The sequence below is a fragment of the Chionomys nivalis genome, chromosome 8, assembly GCF_950005125.1.
Source record: "Chionomys nivalis chromosome 8, mChiNiv1.1, whole genome shotgun sequence".
NCBI classification, from domain to species: Eukaryota; Metazoa; Chordata; class Mammalia; order Rodentia; family Cricetidae; genus Chionomys; species Chionomys nivalis.
Window position 1 is genome coordinate 88,492,710 of NC_080093.1, and position 19,147 is coordinate 88,511,856.

Below are 19,147 nucleotides of genomic sequence, written 5' to 3' on the forward strand. Positions count from 1 at the left end.
GCCTTGTCAAGGGGAGTTGGGCAAGGAGGAAAACCTCTGTACAGAAGATTGGCTGTGGAGAATCAGGAATTTCATGCTTGTTTGTTGCCTAACTGCTGTGGTTCCACTGCTCTCAGTGTAGGTCCCGTTGGACTGGAATGATGGCCTAAGTGAGAGCCAGAAGGGCTGCCTGGGGCATTTCAGACCATACAGATAGGGATTCTCATGCAGGGAGGAGCACAGACCCATTCCTAAACCGGTGTTGCTCGCACCCCACAGCAGCCTCAAGCTTCTAGGAAAGTCAGACCGTAAATGCATCCTCTGCTTTGTTCTCTTGTTTTTGATTATTTTCCGTTTAGACACAGTAGTCATGGAGGGTAGAGTCTGGGTTTTCTTAAATACTTGTTTCTCCATAGATTCATTAAATGTCAATTTAGCCACTTTTATCTATTATGTATGCGGTTACCTCTTCTGTTCTGAGACCAACACAAAGTCTAGAACAAAACTCTTGTCATCCTTCAGTTTATATTCTAGAGGGAAGAATAAAAGCCCAAATAGATGTGGATTATTTTCATTGGTAGTGAGTGTCTGGCAAAAAGATAAACCAGGTGATTGGAGTTAGAGATCTGGGTGGGAAGGAGTGCAAGGTGGCTCCGGATGTCTTCTGTGCGGACTGTCTGGCTCAGGTTTATCTGGAAGGGTGAAGACGTAACTCTGAGGTGGGTGCTCATCCATTGTGTGATTGACCCAAACCCCCAAGCACAGCTGTGCTTTCTTTCAAAGGGAGCTAGTGAGTCGCAGAATCAGAATGATCCTATATGGTATTTTCTACAATCCTAAAAGTCACTTTCTGATTGCGAGAATCAACGGTAGAAAATTGGCTTCTAAAATTTCTCATTGGGGAAAATTTTAATAATTAGGAACACATGGACCAGAAACCAAACTAATATTTTAGAAGCCATTTGTCTTATGTTCATCTGAGGTCAATGTATCTACAAACCAACTTTTTGGGAACATGTTATATTTGCTCAGGAATATATGGTTTTATTTTTCATGATTAACAAAGTAACAAAGGCATGTTTTGTACTTTGGTATTTATAATAAAGATTTGCCAATATATTTACATTTCAATTTATTATAGTTTTAATTTGTCTGTATTTTTTTTTACTATTTGTCTAATTTGAAACTCTTCATTTACAATAAATAAATATACAAGTATACAATTAAACACAACACAGACATGATACACCAGAGTAATGAAGAGTGGATTTTAAATAACACAAATCTCATGTTCCAAGAATGGATTTTATTAATTTTTTTGCTACATAGCAAAATATTGCCCCGAACTATTTACTATTCTATTAATTTAATTTTTAGCATTAAACTTATTATTTTTATGTGAGTGTGTGTGTGTGTAAATATGGATGTACACATGCCACGGTGAGCTTGTGGAGGTCAGAGGCACTTTAGGAACTGGTTCCTCTTTCCACTATATTAAGGAGAGTTAATTTGGTTTCTCTGTGCACTCCCAGCTAACTGACCCGCAAGCTTCCAGGTATTCACTTGGCTTTGCCTTCCATCGTGTCATAGGGGCACTGGGATTACAGACGAGTGCTACTATATCAACTTTTTAAATGAGGGTTCCAGGGATGTGTGGCAAGGGCGCTTGCCATCAGAGTCATTTCACCAACTGTTTTATATTTGCTAAACGATTTCTGAGTCAATGTTTTGTAACTTGTTCATTTGCTCTTTAAAGATTCATTGTTACAACTTATTGATCATTCTTTAAAACTGCCAGTCTGAACCTCTGTCAAAATGATCATGTCTTTACAACTTCTGCCAAGATGTCCAAGTCTGAACTCAGCTCCTGCACTGTGACTTCATCATTTATGTCCTGCGTCCCTAAAATCAACACAGGGATTTACTATTGTGATGAGGAAGCAAAATCATAGCTCTGAAGTTGAATTTATCCTCCTGGGATTTTCTAACTACCCTGAGCTCCAGCGGCAGATGTTTGGGGCTTTCTTGGTTATTTATCTGGTGACTCTGATAGGAAATGCCCTCATCATTACCATCATCTTTCTGGACCAGAGCCTGCATATCCCCATGTACCTGTTCCTGAAGAATTTATCTTTAGTGGACCTCTGTTTCAGCACAGTCATCACACCTGAAATGCTGGTGGTCCTGACAACTGAGAAAGCTACCATTTCCTTTGGGGGCTGTTTTGCGCAGATGTATTTCATTCTTCTCTTTGGCGGGACTGAGTGTTTTCTCCTGGGGGCAATGGCTTATGACCGATTTGCTGCAATCTGCCATCCTCTGTCCTACCCGGTCATTATGAACAAAAGGGTCTTCGTGAAACTGGCTGTGTTCTCATGGGTCTCAGGTACCATGATGACTACTCTGCAGACCACATGGGTGTTTAGTTTCCCCTACTGTGGCCACAGGGAAATTAACCATCTCTTCTGTGAGACTCCTCCAGTGCTGGAGCTTGCATGTGCGGACACGTTCCTATTTGAAATCTATGCCTTCACAGGCACCATTTTGATTGTCATGGTCCCCTTCCTGTTGATTCTCTTGTCTTACATCCGGATTCTCTTTGCCATCCTGAGGATGCCATCCACCACAGGGAGGCAGAAGGCCTTTTCCACGTGTGCCTCTCATCTCACGTCTGTCACCCTCTTCTATGGCACGGCCAGTATAACTTACCTACAGCCCAAATCCAGGTACTCACCAGACACCAAGAAACTGATGTCATTGGCTTACACACTGCTCACCCCTCTGCTGAATCCACTCATCTACAGCCTGAGGAACAAGGAGATGAAAAGGGCTGTGGTGAAATTATGGCAAAGAAAAGTGACTTTACACACAGCTTGATTTGTTGAGGATCTCGGTGTTTTTCTATCATGCTATTGAGCTCTATATGGATTTTTGAAGGTGTTGAAAACAGAGTACATTTTTTGGTTAGAGAATGTTTCCTTTCTTAATATCTCCATGCTTGAAGGCATATCACATTAACCTTCTCTTTTAATACTGTAGTCAATTGTTTTTTAGGAGATATGTGATCCATAACACATGACTCACAATTTATTGATCCACCTTCTGTTGTTGAATACAGGTCATTGCTTGACTGTTGCCATTAAGATGATGCTTCAGTAAACATCTAATTCCTTATGTTCATGTGCTTGTTGATTTTATTTTTATGTGATAGATTCCTCACGGATGACTGAGGAAATGAATTATTTTGCATTGACATGCTTTACTGGGTGTTATGGATGCCAACTGACGTGGTGCATCCTTTTTTAAAATTATTTTTTAAATTTATTTGACACCGACCACAGTTTCCCCCCACTCTTCTCCTTCTGTTCCATCCTCTCACCTCCCTTTTACCCCACATCCACTTTTCCTCTGTCTCAGTTAAGAAGGGTAAGGCCCCCGATGGGAGTTAGCCAAGCATGGCTTATCAAATTGAGGCAGGACCAAGCTCCTTCTGCACTGCCTCTTGAGAATAAAAGACAGAGGATGTCACTCAACAAGAGAATGCTTGCCTACCATGAACTAGGCCCTGGGCTTAACCCCCAGTACCACAAACCAAGCTTGAAACATAGCAGAATTGCTGTTCACATGTATCTGCTTACTTCCGGCTGATGTTAAGCCCCACTGAACACCACTCCTATCTGGAGCAACAGGAGACCAACTACATGAAACGGTTTTTCTAGAGAGAAAATGCATTCTAAGAAAAAGTAAAGATTTCATTTATTTTGGGGTGCTCAAATTTGTTTGAATTCACACATCTTCAGATTATAATCACAAACTGGGTTACTTTTGGATCTATCTATCATCTGTCTGTCTATCTGTCTATCTATCTCTCTGTCTATCATCTATCTCTATCATCTATCTACCTGTCTGTCTGTCTATCTACTATCTATCTACTATCTATCTATCTATCTATCTATCTATCTATCTATCTATCATCTATCTATCTATCTATCTAATCGTCTATCTATCATCTATCTATCTATCTATCTATCTATCTATCTATCTATCTATCTATCTATCTACCTATCTATCTATATCTGCTGCCCCGTGGAAACCAGCCAGGCTGCCTGCCTTTCCAGGTGGGCGGCAGCAGCTGTCACTTTGATGAACAGCTATGTGAAGGAGAGCTGGAAAAGATGGAAAAATGGAGTGGCGGGTGCATGCACTGTGGATGGAGGTGGCACTGGACACGAGACGGCAGTGACAGTTGGGAGAGAGGGCTGGGGTTGACAGTGAAACATGTTATTGCCCAGTCGGGCCAGCAGGGTAGTGTGCAGCAGCCTGGAACTTACTCAGAGGGGACTCAGCCCCTCAACACACAGACCAGCCATGGGATTGTCCTAGCTCTGGGCAGCGACGGAGGCCCAAGATGAGAAAAATATCACTTTCTGGACTGGACCTCACTGGAGGACTACCATGGCTGGAGACCCCCCGTTGGGGGTCATGTTAGTTTTGGTGGTTCATGCTGATGCCTCAGGCTGCAATAGAGCCCGAGATCCATGTGGACATTCAAGGTCTGTGCTGCTGACTGAACCCATGTTGTTGTCCGTGGGCCGTGCTGCTGCTGGAGGCCATATTGGTTTGAGCTGCCCTCGTCTCCACCCGAGGCAACGGTAATGGTCCTTTCTGTCACTGAGAGCCATGTCTGGGTCCATGGTTCTACTGCGGCCAGGGCCTATATTGATGCCCGAGGCCCATTTATTACCTAAGGCCATGTTGATGTCTGTGGTCCAGGCTTGGAGGGCATTGCCTGGATCCATAGTCCTACTGCGGCTGGGGCCGTGTTGGTGGTCTGTGCTGTTACTGGAAACCATGTGGAAGCACACGATCTGTGCTCCAATTGACCGCAAAGAGAAAACAACCTGTTTTTGCAGTGATATCAATTAATGAAGATGCACAGTTGGGAGAGACAGACATGGAAGGCCTCTGTGACAACTCCTACCCCCACCCAACACTCACCTCCTTCTAGAAAAGTAACAGCCAAACCAGGAAGCATTGAAGAGATGCTGATGAGGATGCTGAGATGTAGCTCTCCATAACTGATGGCTTCTGGTGGGGGTGCAGGAGGGGAATGACTCAGTTCTATTTGAGTGGCAGGCTGTTGAGAGTTTGACCATTCTTCAGTGAGCATAGTGGTAACACAAATTGGACTTCTTTTATTATTATTATTTTTGTATTTAAAAAAAATTAGGAGTGGGAGGTCACAAGGAGGTAGACATGGAAGGACTGGGAAGTGAGGGTGATCAGGGTGCATGCTGTGAAATTCCCAAAGAACCAATAAAAATATTATTTTAATAAAAAAGAAGTTAACAGCCTCATTTTCTCTTTAAAACTAAGAAGAGGAATCCTTTCTTGATCCTGGGGATATATGTGCCAATAAGATTTCTACAGGATGTGTAGAATGACAGATATTACAAACACACACACACACACACACACAAATTTGTTCTTTGAGAATTTAATTCATGTATGAAATGCATTTTTTTTTTTGGGTTTTTTGAGACAGGGTTTCTCTGTGGTTTTGGAGCCTGTCCTGGAACTAGCTCTTGTAGACCAAGCTGGTCTCGAACTCACAGAGATCCGCCTGCCTCTGCCTCCCAAGTGCTGGGATTAAAGGCATGTGCCACCACCGCCCAGCATGAAATGCATTTTGATTGCATTTATCCCCTAATTCCTCTTCCAAGTCCTCTTGGATTCTCCCCAGTATGTCCTCTTTCCAACTTCATGATCTTTTATTTTTTACTTTTTAAGACTCCATTGAGTCTAATCAGTGCTGCCCATGTCCATGAAGGCCCAGGGGCATCCATTGGAGCATGACTACACATCTGAAGAAAGTGGCTCTCCCTTCCTTTCCTTAGCATTCATCAATGTCAATATTAATTAGCTAAGGTCTGAGTGGGGTTCTTGTGCCCCTCCCTCGTCCATGCAGGAATACTGACTGGCTTGACCTCGTACAGACAATCACAGCTGCTGTGAGATCCTGAGTGCGGCAGTTCTGCTATGTCCAGAAGGTAAGTACTTCTTTCTAGCCCTCCTGACTATTGTCTCTTACAGTCCTTCTGCCTCCTCTTTTATGGTGCTTCCTAAGCTATGGGGGGTGTCATATAAAGATCCCATTTATGAATGAATACCCCACAGACATTTGCTTTCTGCACTTTGGTCAGTTGTGAGTCTCTGTATTAACTACTGTTCACTGGAAAAGAAGTTTCTCTGATGAAGAGTAAGAGTTGAAACTGCTCTTGCTGAAGACACCACATACTTTGGTCAGCAGACAGGGGAAAATCAAGCCATTAGTGATCGGAAAGCTTTTTTTTTTTTTTTTTCTAGCTTGCATCCACAGTCCCAGAAGATGCTCCATAGGCTGCTGGAGGATAAAAATCAAGATTTTTACCCAGCTGTGAACCTTGTGAGATATAATCATGCTTGACCTCGCAACATATTCCCAATCGGCAATAGTGTCCACAAATGTCATTGATGCAAACAAGCCCTTCCCAGATGGATTTAAGACCTGTGGTGTAGAAGGAAGATTTTGCCTGGTCCTTTAAATCTGTCTAAAAATCTAGCTGCTGGAGAGATTATACGTCTACCTTTTCATTAAATATGTAAACTTCCCATATTTGCTATTCTTACATATATTTATGAAATGTTAATAGTCAAAACTATGTTGGAAGTTCTTAAATTCTCACTTGGCCTTGTTGTTGTGGTTTCCACTTACATGTTCACTGGAAGGACAAAATGTCCCACACACAAATAATGAATTGTTCCTCTCATCTACTGTGAAAAAACGTCCTTTCTCTTCTCTGTGTTCATTGGGTCAGGTTACCTATTGTGTGGCCTTTTCAGACTGAATACCTCCACAGGTTGTGAAATTTGTAATATTTTCTGTTTACAGCCCTAGGTCTCATTTCCTTGTTATATAAAGAGAATATGAGATTTGTGTTTATTGAATATGAGTCATGTGAGCTCCTTAGCGCTTATTTAGTTTTTTAGTTCTTCTCCATGGATGGTAATAAGGGTAAAATGTTGTTTTTTTCCAAGTTAAATGCTATGACCATTGAACCCTAAACTTATCTTCTACTCATACTCTATTGGATAGATGATGGTATCCCCCGTGTGTGTGTGTGTGTGTGTGTGGTGTGTCTTTGTGTATATAGTGCTGGTACTCAAGGAGGTCTGAGGCATCAGATTCCCAGGAACCGTAGTTGCAGTGAGTTGTGAGATACCCAATGCCAGGAGTTAGGAACAGAAATAAAGTCCTCTGGAGAGGAAGCATGTGGTCTTAGATAAGAATATCTCTCCAGATGTTGGAGAGGAAGCATGTGGTCTTAGATAAGAACATCTCTCCAGATGTTGGAGAGGAAGTATGTGGTCTTAGATATGAGCATCTCTCCAGATGTTGAACCACCTCTTCAGCCCCACCTTATTTATTGATTGATTTTGAAACAGGGTCTCCCTTGGAGCCTGGAGCTCACCAATTTGGCTAGACTACGTGTCTAATGATCTCTATAGCCTCCTTCTCACCCCCCCAGCACTGGAAGTACAGATATGTGTCCCTGTTCACAGTTGTTACATGCGTGCTGGTGATCCAAACTTGGGTCCTCACGCTTGTACAGTAAGCACTTGACTGACTGAGCCATCTCATTCGCCTCTGCTAGCCACGTCTTTCTAATTATGTGGTGAATTTTCTCTTGGAAAAGAATCTCAGTGCTGCATTTGAACTGGTTCATAGGCTTATTATATTTTGTGTTTAGATGCTTTAAACTGGGAGAGAGGAATGGTGCGTTTGGAATGACATGCTGAAGCTCTATCAGCCAGATGCAAAGTGTCACATAGTGTGGCTTTGGACTCCAACTACACATAAATAAAACAGCTTCTTCTAGAATTGTGTGATTGTCAATATCATTTACATGGGAAATAATAGAAGTTTCATGTGTTATAACTGTGAACTCATTTACATTATTCATACTCACACTACTCAACGGTATTAATTAAATATGGGTAAAGTGTCATTGTGACACAGTTTAGTGAGAAGTTCGGGAACCTACAGTAAAAACAAAAAACCCCTAACTGTCTCTGGTAGCATGTCCCTAGCTATTTGAGCATTTGAGAGGCTGCTGAAGTAGGAACTTATGTCCCAGGCCAGCTTGGGCTATATATTAGGACCTGTTTTCAAAAACAAAAGGCAAAATAAAATCAAAGAACATACAAACAAAAGTTCACAAACAAACATACAAAGATGAAAATATCAAAACAAGCAAGGAAACAATAATTCCAAATGTTGGTTCCACTGTTTTCAAGGTCATTGATCTTTCCCTCTCTTTGGCGGATTCAGCATCTTTGCATGCTAAGGACAGAGAGCTGATGAGGGCAACTTTACCTGTCTTCAGAGAAACCATGAGACTCAGCTATAATAGTAGGAGTGGGTCAGCATGATGCTCTAACCTCTTAGTTTAGGCTTCCTGAAGCTAAGAAGGGAGCCTTCTTTTAGCCTCAGAGTCGGGGGTATTCTGGGCCACTGTTCCTGGGTGGGGGGCTGGGGAAGAGAAAGAAAACAGAAAAACACAATGTAATGATAGAAAACATCACAGGTTGCAATCCTTCTATGCTAGACATTGTTTCAAAGTCTTCACCTTTCTCTCTCATCTTCCCAAGAACTCCAGGAGAGACGCTACTTAGACTCCAATACTGAATCTTTTCTTTCTTTCATTTCACAGGTACATCAGCTGCACACATACTGGATCTTTTGTTCACTCCTTTTTCATTATCTGCTCTTTTCTCCCCCAGTCCAGAGTCTCATGTAGCTCTGGCTGATCTCTTTCTTCTTATGTAGTATCCCCTCTTTTCTGCACCTGGCTGAGTTTTTTTTTTTTTAACAGTGTTTTAAATTGTGTTCATTTTAAGTTGTGTTTATTTTAAGTTGTATACGTTTATTTTGCTTGCTGATCCTATCTTTTCTCTAGTACTCTATTCTCATGTGCCTACTCTCTTTATGCTTTCAACATGGACTTGTGATTTTATTGCATTCGTCTCCTGTGAACACTGCAGATCAGGATTTACTTATTTCTGTTGTTCCACAAACTCCTCCTTTGGCATTCATGTTTTTGTTTTGAGCTTTTCTTCAATAAAATTAGTGTTTATGTGAGTTTAAAAATTTTGTAGCTTTATTTTCTGGTGACAATTTATTACTAGTTCATGTTTCTTTCTTGGATATTCTTTATACATCCTATGCTGTTCTCATCTCTTTTAGACTGTTTGATTCTAGAATGTTACTAAAGTGTATCATCTCTTTGGGTCACCTCCCATCTTTTCTCTTGGCTTTTCTGTGGTGTTTGTTTGAAGAAAGCGACTCACATGTTCCCTGCCAGCAGGAATAATTCAGGATATACAGAAACACTCCTCATAAACTCCCACTGTGATGAGCCAGGCAGACTTCATGATTCCAGTCTGCATTTCACTAAGCATTCAGGTGACATTCATGTACTTTGAAGCTTGAAACTTGCTGCTTTATGATACAGATTAAATCTTCAGGCTGAAGATGAGGTTTTCCACCTCCTCTACTCTCCTGCTGTCAGAACCCATGGAACAAAAGGTATCATTCAGGTTTTTATGAAGCTAATTAGAGTGCTCTGTGGTCATCCACACCCACTTTCTCTCTTCTGTCACAACAGACCCAGGGAAAGCTTATCACCACCTTCCCATGCAGTTCTTCTTGCTGGGACAAGAGGACCATGACTTTTGTCCTCCAGGGCATGGCACTGCAGTGGTTTAGTGTGCATGAGATGTAGGAATAGAAGCCTCTGCTGGCATATACACAGGGACTTCCCAGACCTGAAGGTTAAGCTGCCACAAGATGGATTTCAGGAGTAAGAAGAAGGAAATAGGAAACACAGCCAGCCACTTACACTCTGGTTTGGACTGGCGATGGCGAGTTCTGAAGAAGCTAATGGGTTATGTGGAAGCTTCCAGAATGAGTGATGTTTAAGAGGATGCATGTGAACTCCTCATAGTGTCAGTGTCTCCTGCTTGAGAACAGGGTTGCTGCTTCCTTCCCATGAGAACTCCATCTCCTGATCTGAGGGTCAACAGAAAGGTCAGAATGACCCTGTGCCTGCTGTCTTTCCAGTGCCTTCATCACAATATTCTAATATGAGAGCAGCTCATCTTAACCCTTTTGAGAGTTGTCTAAACAAATAGTAAGACATCTGTGTTTGCGTCATACCCAGGAGGTGTGGATGTGGCAGATTGTTGTAGGGTTTAGAAATGCCCTCTGGGTTTCTGATGCTGATGACAGAGGGACAACACTCTGAGAACCCATATTGGAGACCAAGGCTCTTGTCTTGGTCTCAGCTACACTTGATGTGTCCCTTCTACTCCTCACCTCTTTCTTTCCCCTTACCAGATCTCTCCTATATTGTAGGTTGTGCACTGGGATTTTTAAAAGTGAAGTTTAGACTCCTGCTTCTCACTATTTCCTCCTTGACATTTTGTTTGTGTCTGTCTTTTAGATGAGGTTATAGACTAGGCATTTTTTCAGATAAGGTTTCACCATGTAGGCCTGGCTGGTCTTGAACTTGGTATCCTACTCTCTCAGTCCTAGAAAAGCTGAGATAATAGATTTTTTTTTATGCTAGGGTTCCTTTCCCTTTAGATAAGTCTGAAATTCACGTTTTGGCTTTTAAAAAGCCTTCCATGTACTTATTCCTAAAATAAAAGAAATTAAGCAGGAGAAATATCAAAAAAGTACCAACTGTGTCTCAAAATTCTGCCCACTCTCATTTCCAGTGTAATTCATAAAAGCAGTTATTCTAAGTTCATTCATGAATGTTTATTCTGGCTGATGCTTCCTGCAGTCAGAAAACACAGTGTGTGTAACAAAGTATTTCCATGAAACAAAGATGGGTTTTTACACTCTGCATTTGGCTTGTTTTCCTTGCTCCTAAACTTTTAGTTTGGCTTTTTGATTTTTGACTTTGTGCAGGTTTAGTTAAATCATGTTTCTCACATAATCTCTATGATTTTGAAATTTATTGGAATTTCCTTTCAATTTTTATAAATATTGTAGAAACATTTTTGAGCTGAAAATATATTGTTGACCGAGTTTTTCTGTCTCACCCAATCCTTGTCCTGCCCAGTTCCCACAGTTATTAAGTCCCAAAGAAATAATACAGGTTTACATTAGTTATAAACTAATTGGCCCATTAGCTCAGGCTTCTTATTAACTCTTATAACTTATATTAACCCATGATTCTTGTCTATGTTAGCCACATGGCTTAGTACGTTTTTTGGCGAGGTAGTCACATCATGCTTGCTCTGTGGCTGGATCAGGACTGCCAAATAAGCTTTCTTCTTCCCAGAATTCTCCTGTTCTTGTCATCCCGCCTCTACTTCCTGCCTGGTTGTCCCACCTATATTGGCAAGGGTATGGCCAATCAGCATTTGTTTAATATATAATTGACAGGATACAGACCATTGTCCCCACAGCAATATATAGTTAGGGATCTACAATATGTTCTTTTCACTTCCTGTTGGTGGAGACTGCTTGTTTGTTTCACAGCTGCCTAGACTCCTGAAATAATCACACAGAACTTTATTATTTTAATCAGTACTTGGCCAATCACTTATGTGTATTGCTAGCTAGCTCTTATATCTTTAGTTAGCCCATTTCTATTAATCTGTGTATTGACATGGGGCTGTGACTTATGGGCAGGGTTCCTGCATGTCTGTCCCCAGCAGTGATTGCTTGATTCTTGTGACTCTGCCTTCTTTCTTTCAGCATTCAGTTTTTTTTCCCCTGCCTTCTGACCTATCACAGGCCAGGGAAGCTTCTTTATTCATTAGTCAATAAAAGCAACACATATACAGAAGGACTTCCCACATCAGCTTCCCATTTATTTTCATTGCCCCGTGTTAATTTAAATGTCATTATTTAAATCTCTCTGCATGTATTTCATGATGCTTATTTGCTATCCTTGAAGAAGATGTATAAATTCTCCACACTTTGACTATGTCATATCAATGATATTTTTGTTTGGTTAACAACTGATGTTATTATTACCCACTGACTACGTTTTATCACATTCCTGGAATTAGCTCATTTTCACTGAGATAAAACATACTGTGGAAAGGGCACACACCACCATTCTATAGATCTACGACCTTCAGATACAGAATGTACTGGGGAAGAGAAGTTCCCATGGAAAAATTGGGTGTATGAATAATGAAAGTTCTAAAAATCATGGAGGCACACTGCATGCCTGGGCATGCCATCCTACCTCCTGAGTGGTTTAGGAAGGGGTCTGAATTGGACTTTGAATATGAAAACCCCTTTCCTTTAGAACATGTGGTCTGCTTCACACTGGGCATAGATAGATCTAAACCTCTAAGTTTCATCTCCAGCCTATGGCTGCAGGAAGGAAGAACATTTTGGAGGAGAAACTTACTCTTAGAAATCTGTAGAAAAGGGAAGCCTTGGTGAAGGCATCAGTAGAATTCTGTAAAGACCTTACTAGTAGACCTATGGAACTTGCGCTCTCCTGGGCAGAGGGAATGATCTCTCACTGTTCTAGGTGGTATATAGGCAAACTCTGAACCCTTGATTTACATATATGCTCTATGGAATTAATAACACTGTTTTCTTTTTACATAGAAAAGTGAGTGAAACAGAGAAGTTAGCTCAAAGTCAGGCAAACCCTTCAACCTTTGCAGTCTCAGGATAAGAATTTCTGTGACTGAGATCCACTGTAATGGTGTTCCTTTTTTAATTTTATTGATTCTATTTTCCTTCTAGAAAAAGGAAAGTTCTGGGCATCGGAGCCTGAAAGCTTTCTACCCAGGGTTTTAAATTTGCCTGCTTGTTTCCCACTGTTGCCCAAACCCTCTCCCTCTAGATGGCGCTCTCATCCACCCCCCTTCTTCCTGTTACAATGTTCTTCAGTCTTAGCTGTCGCCTCTTTCTGAGAGCACTATCTGGAAGTCAAATCTCTGGTGTAAGGGGAGGTTATTCCTCATGGACATTCAAAGGAGTGATGCTCCAAGTTTTTCTCTAGAGTGTTCTCGTCCCGGGGGCTGAATTATAGCCCCTTGAGTCATCATACCAAATATGAGGTTGATTCCAAGTTCTTCAGGGAGCGGCTCTCTAAGGCACATGCCTGGTGCCGTCTAATGCTGTAAAGTCAGCACAGAATCACTAAGAAATAAGTAGGTTTTGGTCAGTGTTAAAACTGTTGACAGTGTATGAAAATGGTGGAGACAGTCATGAGGTAAGAAAGCACAGCCTCTGCTTCTGTTGTGTGCCTGTAAGAGGGTGCCTTCTCAGTTCTTACCACTGATGACTGGAGATGCTGTGGAAGAGACACCCCACTGCTCAAGGGTTGTTTAGATCAGCATCAAAGTTTTGTTTTGATGTGTGTACATGTCTTCTTGTTTCTTTCTGAGAGGTAAGTAGACAATGATTTCAGGAATAAGGACTTTGCATGCATTAACTATCAATTCCTAGACATTTCTTTTTCTTTTAAAAAATCTATCTATCTATCTATCTATCTATCTATCTATCTATCTATCTATCTATCTATCTATCTACCTATTTATCCCCCTCCCTGCCATCCTCCTAGGCCCTCCCTCACCAACGCCTCTGTCCCCCCCCCCAATCCATTTCTCCTCCGTTTCTGTTTAGGAAAGGGCAGGTCTCCCATGAGTATCAACAAAACACAGCTTACCAAGTTACAGTAAGACTAAGCACCTCCCCACTATTAAGGCTGGACAGGGTGATCCAGTATGTGGAGTAGGGTCCCCAAAGACTGTAGGGGTTGAAGAGAGCTCCTATTCCTTCTGCCATGAGTGCCCTAAGAAGACCAAGTTACACAACTGTAACATATGTAGAGTGCCTAGGTCAGTCTCAGGTAGGCTCCCCGGTTGTCAGTTCAGTCTCTGTGAACACTGACTGAGTCATTTGGTCAGTGCCAACCCTTACTTTTCTCAATGGGCAGCTGAAGTTCAAGGAAAGGACCACCCGCCTCAGACTCCCCGTTGCAGAGTCATTAAGACAGTAGGGTCTTTTAATCATTGAGTGACCATTCATGATTTTTTCCCAGTCATAACAGGTTTTTTTCTTTTTGTGAAAATTTGGTTTTTAGTATGCATATTTGTTTTTCATTTGTCATAGGAATCTCACATTTCTGAGGTACAGAGTCCCATTTTTGTAGTTGTCTGCAGTCTCTAAGGCTTAGCTTAGGAAGTTGGCATTTCTGTTGCCTCAGATATTGTGTGAGTGTATGCGTGTGTGTACATGTGCACGTGAGTGCAGGTGCACATGAAGGCAAGAAGGCATTTGATTCCCTGGAGTTGGAGTTATAGGTGGCTGTGAGCCACTTGATGTGAATGCTGGAAACTAAACTCAGGTCCTCTGCAAGAGTAGCGAATACTCTTAATCACTGAGCCATCTCTCCAGCCCTCCAGCACTTATTTTTGCTTATCTCTGGGAACACTTCAAATCTTTACTAGTTGTTTTGAAATGTACAGTTAGTTGTTGTCAGTTATTGGTTTCCTACTGTTATTAAAAATAATTTTATTCCATAAAGTATTTTTACTGAGTACCATAAAAGTGTCCTATTTAAAACTTTTTTTAAAAAACTTTTTGAAATTATAATATGATCACAAAATTTCTCTCTTCCCTTTTCCTCTCCATATGTTTTTTTTCTTTAAAACCCATGGTCTCCCTTTCTTTAATTGCTGTTACACACATTTACATATGTATGTAAATACATTAAATATAACTGCTCAATCTGTATAATGTTACAATGTTATCAGTTTAGACCTGAGTAGACATTGTTCTAGTATGCTGTTGGAAAGGACTTTGAGGTCAACAGAGTCTATTTTTTCCATTTGGGGAGATGCCAAAGCCAAGTATGTGTGAGCACTGGGGTTGCTTCAGGCATTTGGTTTGGTTTTGTGAACATGGTCTGAATCAAGCATAAGTGAACTTGCTTTCACTGTTTGCTAAGGCTCTCCAGATGCTCATGAAGATAACATAGCATGTCTGCTGCTGGCTGTGTCTATCTGTTCTCCTGACGTCCTCATCTCTCCTGGTGAATTCACTCTGGATCTCAGAACATCACACACACACGTTCTACGGTGTGATCCAGGACCTCTTCTAAACTGGGCAAGTCAGTCTTCGTGTGTCTTCCTTTTCCTGAACTAAGGAATCTTCCACTGCAGCGTCTTGAAGTTGGAGTTGCTACTCTCTCCCCATCCCCCATTCCATACTTTAAAACTTCTCAAATGTTTTCCCATTGTAAAAGGTTCTGGCATCTTTAATGCATATTATACGTAAAGATAAAGTCTATATCTTTCTAAGTTCTTTATTCTCAAAATATTGTATTGGAGTCTTTTATGAACCAGGAGCTGTTGTAGGCATTGTGCACATAGCAAACAAAATACTCGTTCTCTATCCTGCTCTAGAGGGTTATGTTTTTCTGTATGAAAAATAAATGTCATCTGGTACTATCAGGGTAAAATAGAGGTAGAAGCACAAGGGAGAGTTACGGGCTTTTGGAGGAACCGTTTGATTTGCCTACTGGTCAAGACACATGCCAACTTCATGCAGCACACTTAGCTTCTGTTGCTCTCTGGACTCTAATGTATTTGTAGCCATACAGAACCTAGGGAATGGTAGTTAACCAGAACTTTCAGAACAATTTAAATTTTCATGGATTTCTGAGTAGGGGATTAGAGAGAGGGAAGAACCTCTCAAACCACAAATCCACAGTGACTTTCAAATGGGCTTAGAAAAAGCCACTAGGGACATAAGGAAGATACTTGGACATCTATCCCTAAAAATGCCACATTTGGGTTCATTCTAATATGATCCAGTAGCTTCAGGTCTGGGTAGAGATCTGAAACCAATTAAATATTACTTGTGTCACCTAATAAAGGTAAATTTGAAACACACTCCCTTTGTGTGTTCCTACAAAATGTTTTGAAGAGCTTTTAACTGTCAAAAATAGCTCTTTAATTTTCATTTGAATGTAATAAATATTGTCAATAAACATATATATATATATATATATATATATATATATATATATATATCAGGTTATAAACATTTTTGTGGCTAGCTTCCCTCTACCTAGTTTCTGAGCTAAGTAATGTGACTTTTGGGTTTATAAAATAAAAAATCTGTCTCTATATGGTGAAAACTTCTTCTTTGGAGACATCACTCTTTTGTGGCTAGCTTCTAAAATCTATGTTTCTTTTTTATGCTATAGTTTTAGAGGCCTTTAAATTGATATTTACCTATATTTAATAAATAATATCTATTGAGGGGACAGCTAGAATCATGTCATTTATGTTTACTTTAAATTATATTTCATTTTGCACTATTGTATCACTTGCAATAGAAAACTGACAGTATTTTTTATATATTTAAGAATACATTTTTCATCTAGAATACTTCGTTTCTCCTTTTGTATTTGAATGATTGCAAGTGTGTAGCTACTATCCAAATTAACAATGGGTATTTTTGTGGGGAGGGTTTCTTTTATTATCGTCTAGAAGAATTCCTGGCACAAATGCTGGCTGGAGCTTAGATCATGACTTCTTGCTTCTACTTTATGCCCCTAAGAACAATACAGGGCTCGACTACTGCATCAAGGGGGCAGAATGACAGCTCTGTGGCTGAGTTCATCCTCTTGGGATTTTCTGCCTTTCCTGAACTCCAGCGGCAGATGTTTGGGGCTTTCTTGGTTATTTATCTGGTGACTCTGATAGGAAATGCCCTCATCATCGCTATCATCTTTCTGGACCAGAGTCTGCACATCCCCATGTACCTGTTCCTGCAGAATTTATCTGTGGTAGAAATGAGTTTCAGTGCAGCCATCACACCCGAAATGCTGGTGGTCCTGACCTCCGAGAAAGCCACCATTTCCTTTGGGGGCTGTTTTGCACAGATGTATTTCATTCTTCTCTTTGGCGGGACTGAGTGTTTTCTCCTGGGGGCAATGGCTTATGACCGCTTTGCTGCAATCTGCCATCCTCTGTCCTACCCAGTCATTATGAACAAAAGGGTCTTCGTGAAACTAGTGACATTCTCATGGATATCAGGGATCATGGTAGCAACTGTGCAGACCACATGGGTGTTTAGTTTCCCCTACTGTGGCCACAGGGAAATTAACCATCTCTTCTGTGAGACTCCTCCAGTGCTGGAGCTTGCATGTGCGGACACGTTCCTGTTTGAAATCTATGCCTTCACAGGCACCATTTTGATTGTCATGGTCCCCTTCCTGTTGATTCTCTTGTCTTACATCCGGATTCTCTTTGCCATCCTGAGGATGCCATCCACCACAGGGAGGCAGAAGGCCTTTTCCACGTGTGCCTCTCATCTCACGTCTGTCACCCTCTTCTATGGCACGGCCAGTATAACTTACCTACAGCCCAAATCCAGGTATTCACCAGACACCAAGAAACTGATGTCATTGGCTTACACACTGCTCACCCCTCTGCTGAATCCACTCATCTACAGCCTGAGGAACAAGGAGATGAAAAGGGCTGTGGTGAAATTATGGCAAAGAAAAGTGACTTTACACACAGCTTGATTTGTTGAGGAACTTGGTGTTTTTTCTATCATGTTATTGAGCTCTATATGGATTTTGAAGAAGGTGAAAACAAGAGTACTCTTTTTGGTTAGAGAATATTTTCTTCCTTGATATCTCGACGCTTGAAAGCATATCACATTAACCTTCTCTTTTAGTGCTGCCGTCGATTGTTTTAAGAAGTGTATGCTTCTGTAACACATGACGAACATTTTGGTGATCCATTTTCTATTATTGACATGCAGATCATTGCGAGAGTGTTGCTATTAAGTAGATTCTCAAATAAACATTTAATTCTTTATGTTCATATGCTTGGTGATTTCATTTTTGTGTGCTAGATTCTTCAAAAAGTGACTGATGAAATGACTCATACTGTTCTTATATAGTTAAACTTTTAGCACTTATTTATTATTTGTGAGCATGTAGACTTGTGGGCATGCCATGGTAGATGTGATGGCCACAGGCTGTTATCTAGGAAGCAGGTTTTACATTTGATCATTAATGGAACATAGTGGGAAACCTTGCTCATCTTGCAAGAATTCTACTTGGAGGTCCTAGCTGTTTTAAAACAAATGGTGTTGGTGTTGGTTTGTATGGTTTGTGCTTCATGGTATTCTGTCCGGTTTCCCACAGTCTGATGGGATTCCTATACATCATCAATATGAACATTTTCCATGCTAGGCTGGATGACCTGATGATCATACATAACTATAACCTCCTCGGCATTCCAGAGAATTACCAGATTAAAATACAACTCTTGCCAGAGCCTTTCCTGGTCCTAGCTCTCTCACACCCCTGAGGGTAAGGAAAGAGGTATTATGGGTCATATCCCCACCAAAGTGGAGGAGGACCCTGATGATAAACTCCGTGGACAGAAATGCTTATACTAAGGCCTCAGCTTGACCCAGAAGCTGATAGACTAGGCCTAATGTGAACTACAGTGAGAACTTCATGAGAACTTCAGTGCCTAGTGTATGTTCCTGTATGGCAGAAAGATCAACCAGGACACTTTGCACCTTTATTCTGATGCCCTCAGTTTCTAGTTTGGTGAGGCAGAATCCACTAACCATGCAGATGGAAAAGTACATGTGCTGTGAAGTGGCATGTCTCTCAAAGGTGAATGAATTGGGATGGCAGCCAATGCGAGAAAGAGTAGATATGTGGTTCTGGGTGTCAAGGAGAGGGGAAGGTTCAGGGCAGCACATTTCCTGGTTCTGAAGAGGCTTGTCTGCAGGAGAATCTGACTGGAGAGGACAGTGATGGGCAGCAAGGATGGCACTGATGTCCAGGACAGTTCACAGGACCCAGATTCCACTCCGTAGAGCCTGTTTGAGCAACAGAGGTTATGGCCGTATTTACATTTGGGCTCTTGGCCGTCTGGTTTGTAGTATCTTCCCTGAGGTCATCTCCTAGTGAGGTAAAAGGCTTCCACTCTTAAGAACCATGTTTCCCATGACACACCACGATCACAAAGGCACTCTCAGACACATTACCCGTTGTGAAGGAGTCAAGGAGGCTGGAGGCCCCATGGTTAACCTTCCTTG

The 19,147-nt window shown here is 41.3% G+C and overlaps 2 protein-coding genes across 2 annotated transcripts; both read left to right on the forward strand.

Moving 5' to 3' along the window:
• Positions 1-1,884: 1,884 nt before the first annotated feature.
• Positions 1,885-2,856, forward strand: LOC130880482 (olfactory receptor 10A3-like). The gene has a single exon (XM_057779524.1). The coding sequence runs from the start codon at positions 1,912-1,914 to the stop codon at positions 2,854-2,856; it is 945 nt and encodes a 314-aa protein (XP_057635507.1). The 5' UTR covers positions 1,885-1,911.
• Positions 2,857-16,604: 13,748 nt separating this feature from the next.
• On the forward strand, positions 16,605-17,606 carry LOC130880470 (olfactory receptor 10A3). Its single transcript, XM_057779505.1, has one exon. The coding sequence runs from the start codon at positions 16,605-16,607 to the stop codon at positions 17,604-17,606; it is 1,002 nt and encodes a 333-aa protein (XP_057635488.1).
• The last annotated feature ends 1,541 nt before the right edge of the window (positions 17,607-19,147 follow it).